The sequence below is a fragment of the Furipterus horrens genome, unplaced genomic scaffold (assembly GCF_987537825.1).
Source record: "Furipterus horrens unplaced genomic scaffold, mFurHor1.1.pri manual_scaffold_3, whole genome shotgun sequence".
NCBI classification, from domain to species: domain Eukaryota; kingdom Metazoa; phylum Chordata; class Mammalia; order Chiroptera; family Furipteridae; genus Furipterus; species Furipterus horrens.
The window spans coordinates 149,806,857-149,824,136 of NW_028327173.1; the positions used below are offsets into that span (position 1 = coordinate 149,806,857).

The 17,280-nt window shown below is 43.1% G+C and overlaps 1 protein-coding gene across 2 annotated transcripts in view; it reads right to left on the bottom strand.

Annotated features, from left to right (window-relative positions):
* TP53BP1 (tumor protein p53 binding protein 1) overlaps positions 1–17,280 on the bottom strand; it is an 87,394-nt gene that overhangs the window by 5,501 nt on the left and 64,613 nt on the right. For both annotated transcript variants that reach the window (XM_090270499.1, XM_090270498.1), the window contains 7 exons: positions 12,046–12,326; positions 11,251–11,400; positions 10,525–10,955; positions 6,681–6,872; positions 6,084–6,299; positions 4,252–4,467; positions 699–793 (listed from right to left, as the gene is read on the bottom strand). In XM_090270499.1, coding sequence (XP_090126625.1) covers positions 699–793; positions 4,252–4,467; positions 6,084–6,299; positions 6,681–6,872; positions 10,525–10,955; positions 11,251–11,400; positions 12,046–12,326 — 1,581 coding nt within the window. The remainder of the gene's footprint in view (positions 1–698; positions 794–4,251; positions 4,468–6,083; positions 6,300–6,680; positions 6,873–10,524; positions 10,956–11,250; positions 11,401–12,045; positions 12,327–17,280) is intronic.

Here is a 17,280-nt window from a genome sequence, read left to right on the forward strand (position 1 = left end):
TGGTAGGTCTGGTGATGTCTGTGAAAGTCCCTGAACAGCCCTAGTCATCAAGAACAGATTTGAACACTTCCAAATACAGTTGACCCTCGAACAACATGGGTTTGAATAGCACAGGTCTACTTTATGGATTTTTTTTCAATTGACCCACGCAGTTCAAACCCATGTTCAAGGGTTGGCTCCACTGCTGGGAATCCAGTATGGGGCAGGCTGACTGGTACATAGTTTGGACTGTGCAAGAGGTCAGCCTCCTGTAACCCCCATGTTGTTCAAGGGTCAACTGTACTATCCAAAATGCGACTGAGCCTGTCCTTCTGCCCCAGGTCTCTTTTCACTGAAAGGCCCAAGTGGCTTCCCTACATACTCTCCTTGCCTCACCTGCAGCTTTCTGGGGGCCTAAATCAAGGGACAATCCAACTCCATGTATCCAGCATTTCAGGCAAAGAATCGGAAACACTGTAACAGGGATTTCTCTTTAAACGCAAGCCTTAATCTACTTTATCCCAGGAAAAGAACCAGTCATTACCTCAAGGTTCTAAGTTCTCTTCCTTGTACACAGTAAAAATCCTATTTCAACCAACAATCTTTTGGCAGCTTCCTAGTTCCTGAAATCTAGCTACTGTCCCCTCAGGCCTCTTCTCACTACAGCAGGTGGACTTGTCATTACTGCCCCTCTGAAAAGCTACACAGAAACTCCTCACCTGAGCTTCATTGAAGTCTTCAAGAATATAGCCTGCTCCTGCTCGAAGCTGGGATTCTGTGTACTGCTTGTTGAAAGGAGGAATTTCTAAAAATTCTATATTAATAAAACAAAAAAACACACAGATAACCAAGATAACAATTACTAATGGTGGGTTTCTTATTACTGCTTTAGGCCTGCTCACGGCCCCTTTACCACTCCCCAGCTATCTCCAGAACACAATATCCCAAAGACAGCTCAAGGGCTTCCCCTTGGCTAAGAGATCTGTCTTGAGGCCTATAAATGCTGCCAAAAGAAAGGACAAGAACAGGATGGGTAGGGAAGACAGAAAAGGAGGTGGGTCTTAGACCTAAACACGTCAAATACTTCTGTATTAACACTGAGTCGCTGAACTATCCATAGGCGATGGACACAACCACTTCCCACAGTGACGTAGTCCAGCTTGAGTAACTCTCACCATTAAGTTCTTCCTCGGGTCCATCCTAAATCTCTCCTGCAAACTAAGCCCATTTACTGTCTTCTGCCTTCTGTGGAGATGAAGAATAGCTATTTAACACTTTCTATAATACAGCCTTTAAATTCTACCCCCTGTACACTAACTTTCATAAACCAGAATGCTCAGAGTTTTTTTTTATTTTAATGGATTAAGTGAAAATTAGCCAGAAAATCCTGTTTCAACCTTTTCATTGAAAGCTATCTACCTTTGATGATCTTGAAGTACCTCAGGACACTGATCAATGACTGCTCTACAGTCTTGAGGATGAAGTAGAAGTTATGAGATGATGCTGAAGTTGTACTGACCCTAGGCAATTAGAAATTGCTTCTTTTGAACAAATATCTAATTTGACCTTGTTTTGTCATCTGCTCCTCTCATATATAAATAACATTTTAAAAAAAGGGAAAAAAAGCAGACATTAGAGGGTAGTTAAGGATTCTGCAAAGTTAACTGCTAATAAAGTTATCACAAATAAAAAACCCAAACAAATGCATAAAAGTTCAATGCCAGGACACTCCCCTTCCCCGACATAGCCAGTGGTAAAGCCTGGAGGAGCAGACCCCCGGCAGAGGTGCTCCCTGTTTGGTGCCTCTCCGCTGCCTACGGGAGCCGCTCGGCAGTGCTGATGCCCCAAACTCGGGCCACTACATCTCTGCTTAGGTCTGATCAGCCAGCCCATTCACCTTTATTGCTCTTTCCTTGCCTCGACATTCTCCACATTTTTTTCTCAAAATGAAAGCAAACTGGAAACTCAAAATGATTCTAAGAAACTCAGAATATAGCAGGACTATTTCTCAGTTTTGTCACTGCATCTTTCTGACCCATCGACACATCATGTCACAACTTTCAGTGCCAGCACTCCACTGCTGGGGTCCTTTATTTTTCTCAAGACTTCTATTTTATGTCTGCTTAATCCAGGACTGTTTCTGTCTTGACCTATTTAATTTTAATCACCATTTATATTTCCTTGCATTTATATAATCAAATATTACCTAGGTCTAGGCAGTCCATTTCTCTAATTTTTCTCAGTTTGGATTTAATTTAAATTACTTTGACTTACAAATGACCCTGCCCAACCAGAGGCTAAAATGAATATTTTTAATCCCATCATTTAAACCAGGGATAAAGGTACTAAATAAACCCAGCTCCAGAGTCACTCCCTATGACTGACAGGTTCCTGTGGTGTACCACCTAACAAAACAGGGTGCAATATTCTTAACTCATTAATAAAAATGTTTCACGTTAAATTCAAATATTTTACTGATCCCCTGGCATCGAAGGGATTCCCATTTATCTGCAAAACGTATGACATAGTTTCTTGAAAACTGATTCTGTAGAACGCTGTTTTAGTACAAACATCTTCTGAGGAACCTCTAAACATTCTCATGCCAAAAATACCAAGGATTTTGGTGCTGCCGGGGTAATGATAGAAAGAGCAACATAAAGCAAACATATTTACCATAGCCACACTTTCCACAAGAAACCTGGAGATCACTCCAAAAAACTGTCCAAATTCCTCCTCATTTAGACAAGGCCTATCTCCCCTCACTCATAGTTACAGGATGAGATTAAAAACATCTGCTGTATCAGCAAGGAAGAATGAAAGGAATTCTTATGACTAGAGTTTGTAAGATCTCACACAGGCTCACAGATTTTTAAGGAATTGGACACTGCAATTCATACCAGAGCTAGTTTTCTTGACCATGATATACCCACCAACAAATAAAACATCTACAAAGCTGCCTTGTCAAGTCCTGGTCTAGGGAAGGGTTAGCAGTGTGCTGGAGAAAAAAAAGACTATAAGTCCAGTAATATTGTTAAAGCAAAATACAGCAAGACCTCGAACACTGTTTTGATGCCATGACATGCCTCTTCCCAGAATCCTCAAGGGACTCCCAATTATTTATGATCAAAGTAAAACTACATTCTTGGCTGGGAAATCCCTCACACACGTTATGTCCCAGTGCACCTACCTGAATTCTGTCTGACAAACTAGGCTTGGTGTATACTTAACCTTGAAATTCCCACACACACCACACCTGCTCCCACACCCTACAGCCTCTGTACTCTGTTCAAACACCTTCCAGAGAGAATAACCCTTAACTGCAACTCCCTGTACACTTTCCATGCCCCTGTACAGATCCCTACGTAGCTGTAGTTGCTAAGAGATGGTTTTGGTTAATTAGGAAAAAGTTGATCACACACCTGAAATGTCAACCATCACAAATCTGCTGTGATGCTATTTGTGATAATTGTGTTCCCTAATTCAATTCCCTCTTGCAAGTCTCAGCATTGGCCAGAACTCAAACTTGTAGAAAACAGCATTCCACCTGGACCTTTAGCCTTTACAGATACATTTGGAATACTGCTGTCAATCACTTATATTAAGTGTATACGTTTATACATCTGTCCATATTCTCCTAGATTACACATTCTTTAGATGGCTGAAATAATTTTACCTCTCCCCACTGCAGCCTTCACTCAAATCCTAAGTAACATAACACAGAAAGATAATGAATAGATTTAGTTCAAGGTTGAAGGGCGGTATGAGTTGAAAAGGCCTAGAACGTGAGACCCTAGGGCACCCCAAATTCCCAATCTTACACACAAACCACAAGAGAATGCATTTCACCCCCTATGTGGGTTTTTTCTGGCAGTTGCCCCCGGAACATAGATAGGAATTCAGAAACTTTACTTATTTGGATGATTGTAATAGGATAAAATCAATACTGGGTTCTAGTCCCAACTCTACCATTATTGTGCACAAATAACAATTATTTAGCCTCTTCAAGCTTGTTTCCTCATCCATAAAACAGATAAGATCTATCTCCCATCTGCCTAACAGGATTATTTTGAGAAACCACTTCCTAAGAGGAATTTTGTGAAAATAGTCTATAAACCAAGAAGCAGGGTTATATTTTCTCTGACCAAGACAGGCCCAGTTGCCAACTGTCCTGATTCTTCTACAGATGGTTGGGGGCCCCCCAGGCTCATAAAGTGAATGTAAGTGAAGGAAGAGCACATATGTCAAAGCATACAGGGCTCCCTAGGGTCTTACCTTCCTCTTCCTCACTGCTTCCTGAAGGACCTTCTGGCAGTTTGGAGCGGCTGGCCAACTTGTCACTTGTTGTGGCCATGGTAAGAAGAAAGGCATAGCCTAGAAACAAGGTCTTGTTGAGAGGCAAAGGTCCTCTCTGCTCGTCCAAGGTGGAGGGTTCACCCATGTTGTCTCCACTCTCACAGGGGCTCACAAACTCCCCTGCCCCCACTGCACCTGGGAAGGACAGAGGCACAGTGAGTAGACAGATACAGACCGTGGCCGGGACATGGCAGAACAGGGAGGCAACGTCTTGTTGAACTTTCCACCAAAGACCATTCCTATGGCCAACAACCTAGGATAAAACTTAAAGAGTGCTGAGAAATTTTACATATTTATATTTCACACTGTCACGACAATGTATACATTGTTTTCATAAATGAAAATCAACTAGTATTGCTTTTACACAGTCAAACCCAATACTTGAGGTCATCTGAAGAAAGACACAATTCTAATACAATGATCAGGTAATTGTGAAAATATCTGGAAGTCTCCAGCCCACTTTCCCCGCCCACTGCCCTGATTTTCCTCCAGGATATGTGTTATTTTGAAGCAGGCTTTTAAAAAAAACAAAAAACAAAAAAACTTTTTTTATTACCAAGAAATGTCCCCAACAGATGAACCCTGATATCACCAGAATGGTGTATAGAATACTTGGTTGTAAAAGTGTTTTTACATGTTATGGAGCCACATCAAAACAGCCTGCTTCAACTGTCCCAGTTTCCAACACCGCAGGGATAGGGAAGTGAGTCAGCCCATCCACGCCTCCCAGAACACCCGTGTTAGGAGTGCCCCCAATAAGTCCTTGAGGAGAAAATAAATACCTGACTTGGAGAAGCTGAATCGTAGGTTCATTAGGAGGCTAAGATGACAGACAGGTCATGCCTCTCTAAAATAAAACCAGCAGCAAGAGAACAGTGTGACGCAGTATGTATAAGCCTGGACTCCAAAGTCAGACCACCTGAGTAAATTCTGGATTACCGTGGGAAAGTTAGCCAACTTGTCTGTGCCTCAGATTCTTTAACTGGACAGAGAATTCTAGCACCTATACCTCATAGGGATTATATGAGGTAATATGTATAAAGCACAGAGTTCCATGACGAACACACCCTGAAACATAGCAGAGGTGCTGAATAGCTAAGGAGATGATACAACTGAAGTACACAGGGAATGAAAGGAGCTCTGGTGCCAGGAAAATGTAACAACCAATAAACTTCCTCAGTTTGTTAGACTAGGAGAGTTCCCTCAGGCAGCTACTGAGGACTAGACACTTGACCCCTGCATCTCCACAACCCACAGCGGCTGGGTCTAGATCACAGCAGAGACCCAGTATACACATAAACAATAGATGGATTGAATGCCTGTTAATAAGAAGCATGAGGGACTGGAAAGGGGCTGTTTGGGAGATAGCAGGGAAAGGGTAGCTGCAGGCCTTGAGCACAAGAGGGGAGGCAGAGCCTCCAGAGGCAGAAGATGGTGCCAAGCAAAGGAAGAGATCTAAGACAAATTTCACCTATTTTGAATCTGCTTAAAATTCAACACTTCTCCTTTCTTTCCTAGAACCTACACAGAAGTCAATGAATGTTTCCCATCAAGACTGGCCTATCTCCCCCGGCACTCTGCTGGGAAATGGGGATGCAGAAAGCTGTCTGAGTACCGCCTGTGGGCTGGTGAGGGCCTCCAACTTCACAGTCAGGACGGAGGAGCCACTGCCATCAGGCTCCATATCTCCAGCAGCTGACCTTTCATCCGGCCACGGTCTGTGGGAGAATGAGGCAAGAGGGAGCACTCACCAGGTTTCACAGTGGCAGACTTCCGGCCTCTCTTGGCAGGGGACCGCTCCTCTTCAGAAGTGATAAGTTTTCTTTTGCCTGAGAGGACTCCCATGGAGGCACGAGGGCTCTCTGCAACCTTCCGGGCAGGGGTTGTGCTGCTGCTGCTGGACGCAGTGGGGGTGGCCGGGGAGCTGACATTGCTGCGCCGTTTCCGTTTCCCTTCCACCAAATTGTCTATGATAGGATAAGCCAAAGGTCGGTCAGCTCCTATGATACAAGGCCTGAACTCCAAAAAGCTGGGCAGAGCCTAATTCAGATACCACCATGACCTTTCATCAACTTCACACAGGGGCAGAAAGCCTCTTTCAAGGTCACCATATTTCTGCTTCAGTCTCTGAATTGTTTGTTCCCCTACACAACTGGGGAGGCCAGAACAATCTGAGGACTTACCATTTGGTCCTGGGAAGGACATAAAGACAGGCAGTTGCTCCAGAATATGACACTTCGTTATCATCTTGTAAACCCCGGAGGACTAATAAGATTTATGGAAGCATCCCTCCCACCACAAGGAGGGCAGGGGCCCAGAGGCAGTTGTTCAGGAAGCAAAGGTCTTACCTAAGCTGATGTCTGCGGCCTTGGTGAGGGGCGTTACTGCCTCATATGGACCAAGGCCGTACTGCTCTCTCAGTCTGTTTCCTTGCTCCAAGGACAGGATGACAGACATTCGCTTATACCACTTCCTTTGGCCTTCTTTTTCAATGCTGTAGTATAGCTCTCCAGACTCCTTCCTATGCCCTTTCACCACTCCTGGGTGGAGAAAACATAAAAGCAGCTTGCCGTTGTTTTAGGCTGCCCAGCATCCACTCACAAAGGCTTTGCAGAACAGGCTAGGTCAGGAAATTAAGCTGATCCAATAGTGGACTGAACTTAGGATTCAACAGCTGTCAATCCCAAACACCACCGCCACTTACGATATATGTAGCTACTACCCTGACAATGGGACAGGAAAATTCCTCAACAGAAGGAACCCTTTAGTTATATAAAGCTTCCTAAAGCCAGGCTTTATAGGTTGCAGGTGGTTCAAATGGTTCTTGAAGTGAAATGGCACGTGGTTTCTTAATACAGTGGTCCCTCTCTATATCGCGGTTCACTTATCGTGGCCTCACTGTATCGCGGGACTTTTAAAAATATTATATTTAATTATTTATCGTGGATTTTTCACTATATCGTGGGATTTTGCGGTATTGTATCCGTATGTTGTTAAAGTTACGTAGGTTTAAGAGTGTAGAATAAATGTAAGGTTCCTACTTCGCAGGGGTGTCTAGAACATAATACCCACGATAAGTGAAGGAATACTGTAATCCCATTTTTAAAAATATTTGTATTTATTGATTTAAGAGAGAGAGAGAAAGAGAAACATTGATTTGTTGTCCCACTTACTGATGTATTCTTTGGTTGTTTTTTGTATGTGCCCTGACTGGGGATCAAACCCGCAACTGGCACACCAGGATAATGATCTAACCAACTGAGCTACCTGGTCAGGGCTTAGTGATCCCATTATAACTTATTAATTCTCGGCTTCTTTGGAGTCTGAGTGATAGTTCTTGAGCTATACATGAAAGATGAAATCATTCTAAGAGAATGCATGTGTCTGTGTGTTTATATCTGTATAGCAAAATAAAAAGATAGAGCAAAGAAAGGAAAAAAATAAATCCTGCCTCTCCTGCCTAATCTTCCCTCCTGTTATCTACTTTCCTGCTCTTGCTCTGATTCACAACTTAAAGGTAGGCCTTTAGGTGAGAAAAACAGAGTGGAGGTCATGAAAGAAACTGGGCTGAATTCAGAGACCTGTACCTAGGCCTAATTATACTACCAGCAAGCTGTGTAATTCTGGGCAAGACCTGCTTCCAAACCTATGAAAAAGATAATACTCCTTCCCCTCTATTAAGCAATAAACAATTCACACACACACACAACGCATATATTACACCAGGACATTTATATAAACACTTTTTCATTCCCATAAATAGAAGGGTCCATTTGTTCTCTCCCACTTGTCTATGCTTGAATGAAGAGCTAAAAGAAAACCAGAACCTAGGCCACCAAGGAAAAAAAAATACAGAGGAGAAAGCAGGCCTCGGTTCTCTCCTTACGTATGCCAGAGTCACTCTCGCTCTCCTGCTTGTTCATCTCCTGGCTTAAATCACATTATCTCCAAACTAAATCGCAGTGCAAAAAGAAGCCCAAGGCCAGCAATATACGTCACATTAATGAAGAGCTACTAGAACTAGAAGCAGTCCCATGCTGACAGCCTCAATAAATGGGACACACCTTGATACCATAACTCACTCTGAATACAGAATTGACTCTTTGTCTTAGGAGGGCCAAACATGGACCTCCAAGAGTGGCTTTATCCCTGAAAGAAGAACAAATGCATTTGATATAAACCTATGTAAGTCACAGGTCATAAAAGACCTCAACTCTTGTCCTACTAACTGATGTCACACAGAGCTAAGTTTTAACCAGAACCAGAGGTGAAGTGGCCCATTTCACACTAAAATAAAGGGGCAAACATCAACTACTCAGCAGTCCAAGTCACAAGAGTCTGGACAGACTTCAATAAGGAGACATTTTTGCCCAATGTATCCCAATCCACATTCAAAAAAATCCCCGGAAAGGATGGTTTTAAATGACAAACTCAATATAAATATGTATCTCTAAATTAGTTCACAGAAAAGAGGCAATATATTCGGAGAACTGGCACATGAAACAGTCATAACAAAGAGAAATCCCTCACCACCACTAGTATAGGGAACTGGCCACTTGGGGGAAAAGAAAAAAGAAAAAACAGGCACCATTTTTCAAAGCAGAAAGTAAATGGCAGGTGTGCAGGCATATAAACACAGTACTAACAACTTCTTCCTCAGCAAAAATACCTCAATTTATCTGCCACACTCAACTATTAGGCTCCCATCAAGGCAGGCGGTAAGTTTAAAAGTCAGTGGTGAAAGAATAGAGAAAGGAACGGGAAAAACACTAACTTTACAGTGAAGAAACCTGGCAAACACCACTGCAACCTTGTGATGAAGGTTAACATCACCAGCGATGTCCTGTGGATGTCACACACCCACCTCCCCCATATGATGTGATGAGAAGGGCACTTCACCTCTGCAGCATTCTTTTCAAAAACCCATACTCTGACCTAATCAGGAGAAAATAAGATAAACCCAAACTGAAGGATATTCTATAAAACATCTGAATAGGACTCCCAAAACTATCAAGGTCATGAGAAACAAGATTCAGAAATTGTCACTGATGGGAGGCCATCGAAGAACATCTGCGGATTAAATGCAATGTGGTAATCCTGGATTGGATCCTCAACCAGAAAAGGGACATGGAGAAGCTGGTGAAATTCTGGACTACAGTCCAGAATTTAGTTAATAGTAATAAGTCAAGGTTGGTTTCTTAGTTGTTGTTGTTTTTTAATCCTCACCCAAGGATTTTTTTTTTTTTCATTGCTTTTAGAGACAGAGAAAGGGAAAGAGAGGAACATCAATGAGAGAGAGAAGCATTGATTGGTTGACTCCCACATGTGTCCAAATGAGGGATCATACTCACCCAGATCAGGGATCAGACCCATAACCTAGATATGAGGGGGGACCAAAAACAACTAGAATAGACAAGGGCTGGGCAGGGGTGGCTTCCACTGCTCAAAACAGTTTTTGAACTCGTCAGTTTTGATGCCTTTTAGTGCTTCTGCTGTTTTTTGTTTCACCTCTTCCACATCGGCAAAAAACATTTCCCTCTGAGGACTTTTTCATCCGAGGAAACAAAAAAGGTTGCTCAGCGACAGATTGGGTGAATAGGGAGGGTAGGGGATCATGCCATTTTTGGTCAAAAAACTGCTGAACATTCAGCATGGTACGGGGAGGTGCACTCATAAATCACCCATCATGAAATGGGCAAACGCATGAAAGTCTTCAAAAAAAAAAAATCACTGAAGCCAAACGCAGCCTCTCACACCACCAGGTGATACACTAATACATATGGGTTCCTACAACACCTAGCCGGAGAAGACATTTTTTGATGGGTCCACCCTTCCCCTCCCCCGTATGTGCCCTAACCAGGAATTGAACCCACAACCACTCAGTTATAGGATGACACCCCAACCAAGTCACGCTGACCAGGGCCGGTTTCTTAAGTTTTGTCAAATGCAAATGTAAGATGTAAATAGAGAAAGCTGGGTGAGATATATTATGGAAATTTTCTGTACAATCAGTGCTTTGCAAATTTCCTATAAGTATAGAATTATTCCAAAATAATATTTTTCAAAAATAAACAAGTATAATAATAAAAAAGCCAATGGTGAGACTAACCAGTGTTGTAGGAACAGAATTTCTGACAGATGAGAGGATTGCTCCAGAACACAGTGAATCTCTAGACTGCTTTTTTTAATTACCTGCACTGAAATACTCATCCTCCGAGAGAGCTGTCACTTCCGTATCCAGCGGGATGGGGTCACATAGCAGAATGTCTTTGCCCAGCACATCACACTCGTACCCATCATCAAAGAGTAATTTATACTTCCCAGCTCCAACATCTTGTGTGATTTTCCCAGAGTAAAAATAGCCATTGGATGACCACTTGGCAACAACACGGAGGCCTACAAAGCTATTCCCTGGAGAGGAAGCATCTAAGCCATCAGAAGGACGAGCAGCAGCCTGGAAAGGAATCTCTGGGGAGTTGCTTCGACACAAAGCAGCAGCACCCACATCTGCTCGTCTGGTGGAGTCTGGCATTCGCGGCATGATACGTGTGAAGGACTTATCATCTGGTGACATGCTGGGTGAAATGTCCTCTATGCCCAAGGGGCCAGGCACAGCTGTTTCTCTAAAGAGAGTAAGAAACAGGAGAAGACAGGGAGAATGAGAAGAGAGAAATACTTAACTAGCAATTTTCCCATTCCTTTGTTCATGGGTCTCTTCAGCCCACTTTGTGATAACCCCATCACAGGCATAAGCTTGGTCTCTGTGGCCTCACTCTGATCCCTGCCCACTCCCCAGTCAGTGTGGGCCCCTCTTCTCCCTCCTGACACCCCACATATACTCTAATCCCCTCTCTTCTTTCTATGCCCTTTTTTCCTAAAGAAGTCATGGACTAAGTATATCTCACACTACCCGGGTACCTGGTTCCAGTGGTCCGAGAAGGCGGGCGGCCCCTTCGCCCGCGCCCACGAGGCGTGACTGGAGCCTTCCCTCCCTGTCTGCTGCCAAGGCCTGCATCACCATCCTCCTCACACACTGGCGTCCCTGTCTGACTGACCCCTTTTCTAGGACTAGAGAATGAAGACAGGTTAGTCTGACAGCACCTGCTACTGAATCCTTTTCCCAAAGTCTCCCCTTGGCCCTCAGGCTACATGCCAAGCCAACATGTGCTGGGCCTCCAGGGCAGCAGGAAGCTGGTCCACACACCCACCAACAGATCAGTGGGGGAGTACGAATGCAGGGTGACAAGTGAAGGACATCCTCCTCTATGCAAGTCTATTCTCTCCTGACAAAGCTTCCTACTGCTGCCCTCAGAAACAGCACACATTCCTTTCTACATCAGGCTCTGGACACCTGCAGAGGATTAACCAAAAGCTAGGAGATGTGTCATGTTGGGGTCACTTGCCAAACTTTCTCTATTTCCAACCAAAACACTTGTAAGCTGGAAAAAAGGGAGCAGTAGGAGCATGTGCCAGCACTGTCAAAGTCCCATGACCTGTTTTGCCACATTTTCTAAGGAAGTCTAACTCCCACAGGCTCCACCCTACCTCCCAGGCAAACCCAAATAGGACAGGAACAAAAGGGTCAGAAAAGGAATTAATTTATCCTAGATGAAGGATAGGGGGAATTTTCCCATTACTCCCCTTTTCCTGTGATATTTAAAATGTCAGCCACCCTGCCCTTGCTGTGTCTCTCTCTGGAGAGCCTGTCTGCACCTCAGTTTTCCTGTGCCTCCTCGGGAGCTGGGCAAGGCAAAATCTGCGGGTTCTGTCCCGCTGGTTTTCCCTTTGAGTGGTCCGGCTCCTCTCCCAGAGCTGCCACTGCTGTGAATGGCTGAGAGACTCGTCCCACTTGTCCCACTTGATGTGCGGTGTAAGCTGGAGGCCTTGGAGGAAAAGGAGCTGATATCCCCCAGGTCACCTGAGGAGCCCCCAGTCTTTGAAGGGGAAATTTCAGATTCACACTCCCGACACTCTACAACTGGCTCTTCAGTCTCCTGTAAGAAGAAATGGATACAAAAGCTGAAAGAATCCGCAATAACATTATTCTAATGTGATGGCTGGAAAATCTAGAGTTGGCAAGAAACTTCAATTCAGAAAGGTGGGAGTCAGGACAGACTTTTCTCGCATAATGGAAATGTCCTATATCTTGATTTAAATAGTGGTTACAGGTCAAAAATGAATATTTAAGACCTATGCATTCTACAAAGACTACCTTATAGCTCAATTTTTTTTAAAAAGCTGGTATTAAATTGGGAAGAAGAGAACTCTATCCTGAACTCTTAAATTATCTTTTTACAAATTCGGAGTCTCTGGCTACTGAGAAACTGGCAAGGATTCTAACCCAGAGGACAGAGGTAGTTCCCTGTCTGAGAGAAGGAGGAGGTAGGTAGGTAGAGAAGGACAATGAGTGGTTGCGAGCCATTCTGGTACTTGATGAGCAATGATAGCCTTACACGTTTTTTGTGATTAGGTATTTTATGTTACCTTTCAATAAATGATCAAAGAAATAAAAAAATGATAGGCTAAAAATGGTATTACCATTTTAAAAATGAAGACCAAAAAGATAATAATAAAAATATGTGAGTTTTCAGTAACTGTAGAGGACAGGAATGTCAAAATGACTTTCTCTCTCACATGCCTATTTTGTTTTTGTTTTTTTTTAATTAATTTATTTATTTTTTAGAGAAGGAAAGGGAGGGAGAAAGAGAGAGAGAGAAACATCAATGTGTGGTTGCCTCTTGCACACCCACACTGGGGACCTAGCCTGCAATCCAGGCATGTGCCCTGACTGGGAATTGAACTGGCGACTCTTTGGTTTGCAGGCCAGTACTAAATTCACTGAGCCACACCAGCCAAGGCTCACATGCCTATTTTGGTGGATTAATAGTGGTTGCCTGGAGCCCAGTTGTAAGCAGCCTTTTGAGGCTAATTTCCCACTTAGTGGAAAAAGGTTCTATGACCAACCATCAACATCCTCTATGGGAACAGGACTGAGAAATGACACGACAGGTGCTACACATTTGCCGTCCTGCTCTAGACTATTTATTGGTGCATTATTGTACTAATTGTTAGAAATAATATGTAGAAGTATAAGGTGTAAGACAAACTCTTCCTTCAGAGTTTACAGTGTCTGGGAGATAGCATGCAATGCACATACATGCACGCACATTTAAATGATGAGATGATTAAATGAATATTTTAGACCATTCTCTTCTTGAAAATAGCCCTCTTTGAGAATCTATAAAGTCATTTTGTCTTCCTTTCATTCTACCCCTTTGGCTACTTCTATTTGTGCTTGTTTTGGGTTTCTCTTCCTCAGCTTTTTCCTTTAAAATTGGTATTTCCTGAGACTTTGTTCTCATTCCTTTTCCCACTCTTCCTTCCTTTCCCTGGCCAGTCTCACCAGACTCTCCCCTGCCTATCACAATACAATGATCACTCAGCTCCAAACTCTTGGAAATCAATGCCTACTAAATTCTTCCCCTTGGCTGTACCTAGGACATCTGAAATATAACCCATCCAACACTCAATCGGTCATCCTCTGTCCTTTTCCTTGCCTTCAGTGAACAAATCCTATCTATCCCCAGTGCACTCACATCCTCTGCAGCTTTCTCTAGTAGAGGCTGATTTTCTCAAACAAACCTCAATTCAAGAGTTTGGAGATAAGAGCCTCTTTGCTCCCCATTGCTATTAATGACCATTTCTCTCTCCCCATCTCTCGCTCCTACCAAACTACTATTTGCCATTCTATTAAACGATCCTCTCCTTTCCTCTCCCTTTCCCTTGTTACTTACCAACATCCTCCCACTCACTCACTACCTCTCACACATGAACACCTTAACTCCTGGTTCATAGCCTCCCTTCCCTCCCCATCTCTACTTCTGTCATCATTCTCTGCAACTTACACCCATCAATGACCCATCCAGCAACTTCTAAATTTCCTGATCTAATTACCACCCATAATCTTTTCCTCTACTTTACATTATCTATCTGTTACCAGAATGAATAACAGAAATTGTACCACCTCCAAAAATCTTGATCATAAAACATCCATTCTCCAATCACCATCTCCATCTGAGTCAGCATCATCTGCCAAGGTCATGTGACTGAAACAGGTGTTGTGAATCCAGAATTTAAGTCAATTCCTTCTCCAGAACATGGCAAATGTGTAGGAGCTAAGGCTTGCATAGAGGGCTGGGACTCTAGGCTGTGTGTTGGTCGGAGAGTAGGCTCAAAAAACAGTAGCCAGCTATACCTATCTTTCCAACTATCCAGCAATCGAAGCTACTGCTCTTATAATGACTTAGGCTGAGGTTCCAAGCTGTCCTGTTAAGATGTTTTTAATGTATTTGCTTGTTTTCCTGTATGTCTCTCCTACTAGGCTAGAGGCCACATTAAGACAGACTGTACGCATCTTCCTTACTAGACACATCCCCAAAATCTAGCATAGTACCATCCACAGAAGAGACCCTCATAAATATTTACTGAATGAAGGATCTCCTCTTTCAAACCATGTCCTATTTATATTGTCTATCTCAGTATATGATACTATCATATGTCCAGCTGCTCAGGGAAAAAGCCTAGGCATCTAATACGATATTTTTTTCCAAAAATATGCTATATTTTTATTTACAAATAGTATAAAAATAATTTTTTAATTAACTTTTTTATTGTATTTTTTTCATCACCATTATCCCCCTTATACCCTCTTCCACTTCCACCCACCCCTTGCCCCCAATATCTCCCAATATCTAAAGCCTTCTGTGTCCAACTCAAATACTTTCTGGGTCGCATCCAGAAAGATTTTATCAAAATGTCCCTTCAGATGAGTTTCTTCCTCTCCTAAACTACTATACACGCCTTCCTTTTGGCACACGTTACTTTCACTCTTATAAGGCAGTACAGTGTGCCCTGGCTGGTGTGGCTCAGTGGACTGAGCACTGGCCTGCGAACCAAAGGTCGCCAGTTAGATTTCCAGTCAGGGCACATGCCTGGGTTGCAGGTCAGGTGCCCAGTTGAGGGTGTGTGAGAGGCAACCACACACTGATATTTCTCTCCCTCTCTTTCTCCCTCCCTTCCCCTCTCTCTAAAAATAAATAATTTTTTAAACTTTTCATGAAAGCAAATTGTTTTTCTATAAAGCTGCTAAATTCATACATTTTACAAAATAGTAATAACATTGTAAAAATTATGCAAACCTAAAATTGAAGATGAATCAACATTTTACAAAAAATATTTCTGGAGTATTTGGTATGCAATAAATAAAGAACACAAGACAATTTCTCTAACAGATGTCAAAGGCTTTCTGACATGGGGGCCACAATGGCCTATTGATAAATAATAGCAATAATATATTCTATTTAATAAAACTATATACCAGAGTTTAATTATCCCTGAGTACAGCTTCTAATAGGACAAGCTGGCAGAATTAAAGAAAAGTGCCTGAGTGAAGGAAGAAAGTGGTGCCTCTTATCAATTAATAAAATGTTTCCCAAATATTAACATATGTACCAAGAAAAGTGCCAGATCTTCAATCTAGAATATCTGTCTAATCTCAGCCAATATTAGATGTAAACAAAGTCTGCATATAACACTGTCCAATAGAACAGTCAATAAATGCCAATATTATGCTGACACTGGGGATGAATCCATATGAATCCTAATGATAAATAAAGGTGCATTGCTAACCAACAGGTCCATAAACACACATGGAGACTAAGAAAGGACGTGTGAATCAACATGAAAACACATGAGAAAACAATGAAAAGTAATGAGAAAACATGCAGCCTAGCAAGATACTCTAAACTTCATTTGCATCTCCAAGAATTAAAAATAGCACATAGTCTTTATATTTATACTCATATATGACAGAGATTTATCAATCTGTTCTTTATAAAAACAGAAAGCAGGATGGGACTTCAGGCCAAGATGGGGGCGTAGACAGACACGCTGAGTCTCCCTCCACAACTAAGAAGGAATACCACTACCTCAAAACTAGAAACAACCAGAAGTTCCAGAAAATCAAACTGCATGGAAGTCCAGCAAACAAGGATATAAAGAAGAAATACTTATCCAGACAGGTAGGAGGGGCAGAGTTGGGGTGGAGAAGACGCGGTGAGGGGGTAGCAGCAGCAGTGGTAGCAGCGGCAGCAGCGGCAGGCCGACAGAAAGCATAGTCACACGTTTTAAAAAGTCAGGAGGGACACCTGGGGAGTGTTCCCAGCTCCTCATCGGCCCTCGCAGCTCACGGTCTCAGCATTGGGAAAATCAAGCCTCATTGCTTCTGACTATACAGACCAGTGGGGGTTGGGGTGGAGGCAGAAACTACTGGTTTCTCAGCAGAGTCTGCTTGTTTAAATGGCCCCCACAGTCCTAGAACGCCTGCAGATCCACCCACTCCAGGAATGACAGCCAGGGCAGCAGCCAGAGGGGTGCCAGTCTGGTGCAGAAGTGGAAGAGGTGCCTGGAAAAGGGGCATGCGCTAGCTGGGCAGGCGGCACTGTTCCCTCTCGGACCCCTCCCCCCCACACAGCACCACAACGTGGTGAAACAGATTGCCGTGTACTGACAACCCCCTTACAATGAAACAGAAGCAACAGCTCTATCTGGGATGTGGAGGAAAACAAACACAAGAGCCTGTCAGAATAAGAAGCCAGAGAAGTATGGCCCAAAAGGGGGAACGGATCAAGGTTCCAGTGGGAGAACTAAGTGACAAGGAGACAGCCAACCTAACAGATGAGGAGATGGACAACCTAACAGATGCAGAATTCAAAACATTGGTAATAAAGATGTTCACAGGCCTGACAGATATGCTTGAGTATGGCAAACGCATAAGAGAAGAAGTAAAGGCTATGTTAAGTGAAACAAAGGAAAATCAGCACAAAACCAATGGTGAAGGGAAGGAAACCAGGGTTCAAATCAATGATTTGGAACGTAAGGAAGAAAAAA